Source organism: Pteropus alecto, unplaced genomic scaffold (genome assembly GCF_000325575.1).
Source record: "Pteropus alecto unplaced genomic scaffold, ASM32557v1 scaffold43, whole genome shotgun sequence".
Lineage (NCBI taxonomy): Eukaryota > Metazoa > Chordata > Mammalia > Chiroptera > Pteropodidae > Pteropus > Pteropus alecto.
In genome coordinates this window covers 1,673,744-1,676,305 of record NW_006435764.1, presented here as the reverse complement: position 1 = coordinate 1,676,305, position 2,562 = coordinate 1,673,744, and the positions used below count along the sequence as shown (strand labels likewise).

The 2,562-nt window shown below is 66.4% G+C and overlaps 1 protein-coding gene across 4 annotated transcripts in view; it reads right to left on the bottom strand.

Annotated features, from left to right (window-relative positions):
- The window catches only part of SLC22A18 (solute carrier family 22 member 18), a 21,599-nt gene extending 19,321 nt beyond the window's left edge, over positions 1-2,278 (bottom strand). For all 4 annotated transcript variants that reach the window (XM_025046238.1, XM_025046239.1, XM_006910981.3 and 1 more), the window contains exons 1-2: positions 2,087-2,278; positions 65-162 (exon numbers count right to left, since the gene is read on the bottom strand). In XM_025046238.1, coding sequence (XP_024902006.1) covers positions 65-162; positions 2,087-2,142 — 154 coding nt within the window. In that variant the 5' untranslated portion in view covers positions 2,143-2,278. The remainder of the gene's footprint in view (positions 1-64; positions 163-2,086) is intronic.
- Positions 2,279-2,562: the final 284 nt, after the last annotated feature.

The following is a 2,562-nucleotide window of genomic DNA, read 5'->3' as shown; positions in this document are numbered from 1 at the left end:
GGGGAAGGGGGGGGGGAGACAGGCCTGAGCCAGCCTGTGACCCCCGAGGGGCGGCCCACAGTACCTGCCAAACACCGGCCCGCCCAGCAGCTGAAGCACACCCAAGGTCGTCTGCAGGTAGCCAAAGGCGACAGAATCCAGCCCCAAGCTCCGGGACAGGTACTGAAACACAGGAGGGGTCATGGGAAGGGTCTGGGAAGGACCCCAATATCCAGAATCGGGGGTCCTCGGTGGGCGGGGGGGTCCGTGAGTCTGTCCCTGACTGCCCCGCGGTGTGCCTGGCAGGGACCTTTGGCACTGGGACTGGGCCGCTCGTCTTGGTGGGGGCTGCAGGGGCCTCTAGGACCCGGCTCCAGGAGCTCAGGGGAGGCAGCTGCTGGGCCTCCTTCCCCCTGTGGGGTACACTCACACCCGCGGGCCGGGCGAGGGGAGCCGCTCGGCCCCCACCATTTTGGCTTCATTCACTCAGAGCTGGTAGGGGAGAGACTGTGGTGTGTCCAGGTCAGCAGGACATTGTCCCCAATGCCCCGATGGCCTCCAGAAGGTGCCCCTTCTCCCAGCAAGACACGGTCAGCTCTGTGTGGCTCCTGGCCCCTTCTGACGGATGCCCATCTGGGGAGCGAAAGGCAGTGACCAGTGTCCCTCCACGGGACCTGAGGAGGCATGGGAGCCCTGGTCTCCTGTCCCGGCCTGCCCTGATTCTCTGTGGCTCCAGGATGCCTGTGGCTGCCCCTTCTTTGGCCCTGGCCTCTGGGCTCCTGTCCCCTGCCTCCAGGGATCCCACTTAATGGGTTAAATCGTCCGCGCAATCATGTGTCGAAGCCCTGGGTCATCGGGATGCGCCTGTTGGGGGCATCACCATCCCGCCACACTCAGACGGCGCAGCCGACCACCCGCCGCGAGGGGGCAGCTCGTCTGGGCCGCGTTCTGAGTTCTAGGACGGGGCGCTCAGTGGGCCTCGCTGAACAAGCACACGCCCCTCCCCAGAGAGCTGCCCCTCTCTCTGAGGGTGCTAACTGCTCACAAACAGTGGGGACAGCCAGGCACCTCCCTAGGCCTCCAGGCTGCTGCTGAGGGGGTGGACCAGGCCATTCGGCAAACTGAGCTGCGCTTGGGTGACCCAAGGGACAGAGCTCGGGTCACTGGTTGGCCTGCAGCCCCTGCCAGGCCAGGAATGATGACGAAGGCCATCCCCGCTCCTGCCCAGACCCCCAGGCCCAGGCTGCTCGTGAGAGTCTCCTGGGGAACTTCTGACAGTGCCCAGCGGCTGGGGCCATGGCTCCCCCAGGCCAGCTGGTGAAGGACCTCTGAGGCTCTGGGGCGTCTTCCGCCCCGGCGGAGCTGTCGCCCGGGCTGAGAGCCTGTGGCCAGCCGCCTCTGGTTTCTGGAATGAACGAACAGGAGTGCACAGGAGATGGCCAGGCTGGTGGGTGGGCGCTAACCTGGAAGTCACAGTGGCCACTTGACCAACTGCCTACCAGGGCCAGGCCGCAGAGGATGGATGGAGCAGGTCTCGCCCTCGCGTCCTGGTACCCGAGACAGAAGTAGCCCAGGGCCGTGGAACAGGATGTGGGCTGTGGGCAAGCCGCACGAGGACCGACCCACCAGAACCAGGGATGGAACGGAAGTGGGTCTCAGTGCCAGGTGGGAAGTGGGTCTCAGTGCCTGCCACAGAGCGGGCCTGAGCAGGGGCCCGGATGCAGCTAGGATGTGAGCTGAGCAGATGCTGGGGTGGGGGGGAGGGGTGAACAGAGCTAGGACCCGGAAGTGGGCCGCTTGGCAGTGGGGCGGCTTCCCACGGCCCCTCTCCAAGGCTGCAAGGCTGGCGGGGCCTCCGGAGTCCAAGACGTGCTGATGGGAGTCAAGAGGCACAGTCCCTGGGTCTCTTAACTTGCTCAGCTCCAGTGTGGCAAGGGGCCCCCAGAGAGAGGGGCCAGAGCAGCATCAGGCCCCCACCCCTTGCCCCTGCCGTGGCCCAGGTGGGCAACGAGACGGCAGGCTGGGCTTGGGTGACCCGGGGAGTCACTGGGGCAGAGGGCAGGCGAGGGCAGGCTGGCGGCCGGCTGCCGGGGCAGGAGGCACTCACCGGCAGGACAGAGAACTGCATGAAGAGGCACGTGAACTCCAGGGTGGCCAGCGCATAGGTGAGCAGGAGGGTCGTGGGCCAGCCCAGGGCGCCCATCTCGGCAGGGGACTGGCCCCTGCGGGCCCTAGCTCCCTGCATCCTGGGCACAGGAAACCTGGTAGGTACCCGAGCTGGAGGGTGGTGGAATAGGCGGAGTCAAAAGTCCTCTTGTGCTGGGCGACGGTGCTGAGTCACTGGGCGGGAGGTGGGTGGCGGTGGTGCCGGCCTGGCCTCACTGCAGGAGAGGACAGCGCTTCAGGACCCCGGCCGGGCGCCCTTAGAGAGCGTGGCAGGTGTCCCTGCCCCTTCATAACTGATAGCTCCAGGCGTCTGGGCACACAGCCACCATGGGGCCGGAGACAGGGGCCCTCCCCACACATACCTTACACAGGAAGGCAGGGCACCCCATTTTTAGAGGGAGACAAGGCCTAGCTAGG